This window comes from Diaphorina citri, unplaced genomic scaffold (genome assembly GCF_000475195.1).
Source record: "Diaphorina citri unplaced genomic scaffold, Diaci psyllid genome assembly version 1.1 scaffold109825, whole genome shotgun sequence".
NCBI lineage: Eukaryota > Metazoa > Arthropoda > Insecta > Hemiptera > Psyllidae > Diaphorina > Diaphorina citri.
The window spans coordinates 1-288 of record NW_007486771.1 but is presented as its reverse complement, the minus strand read 5'-3'; the positions used below and the strand labels follow the sequence as shown (position 1 = coordinate 288).

Sequence of the window (288 nt, the reverse complement as noted above, 5' to 3'; positions counted from 1 at the left end):
CTCCACGCCTCCCGTTAGATCATCACATTTCATGAGGTCTTCACGTAGCTCACTGATCTTAGCTCCCAGTTTATTACTCAATTCCTTCAACTTGATTTCCTTCTCAGCATTCTCTTTCAGCAAGGCTTCCAATTTTACTGCCACCTCTTTGTTATCCTGAAATCCATCCTGAATGACTTTGTTCAGTGCTGTTATGTTTGTCTCACTCTTGGGATTGACTTGGACAAGTTGTGCAGACTTGGCTTTCAGATTGTCCTTGAGTGTCAAATAGTTTGGTAGTTGTTCCTT

General features: G+C 42.0%; 1 protein-coding gene across 1 annotated transcript; it reads right to left on the bottom strand.

Moving 5' to 3' along the window:
- Positions 1 to 6: 6 nt before the first annotated feature.
- On the bottom strand, positions 7 to 285 carry LOC108254459 (the record flags this gene model as incomplete). The annotated part of the gene is made up of 1 exon (XM_017449445.2): positions 7 to 285. A coding segment is annotated over one exon (279 nt), but the record flags the coding sequence as incomplete, so codon positions are not given.
- Positions 286 to 288: the final 3 nt, after the last annotated feature.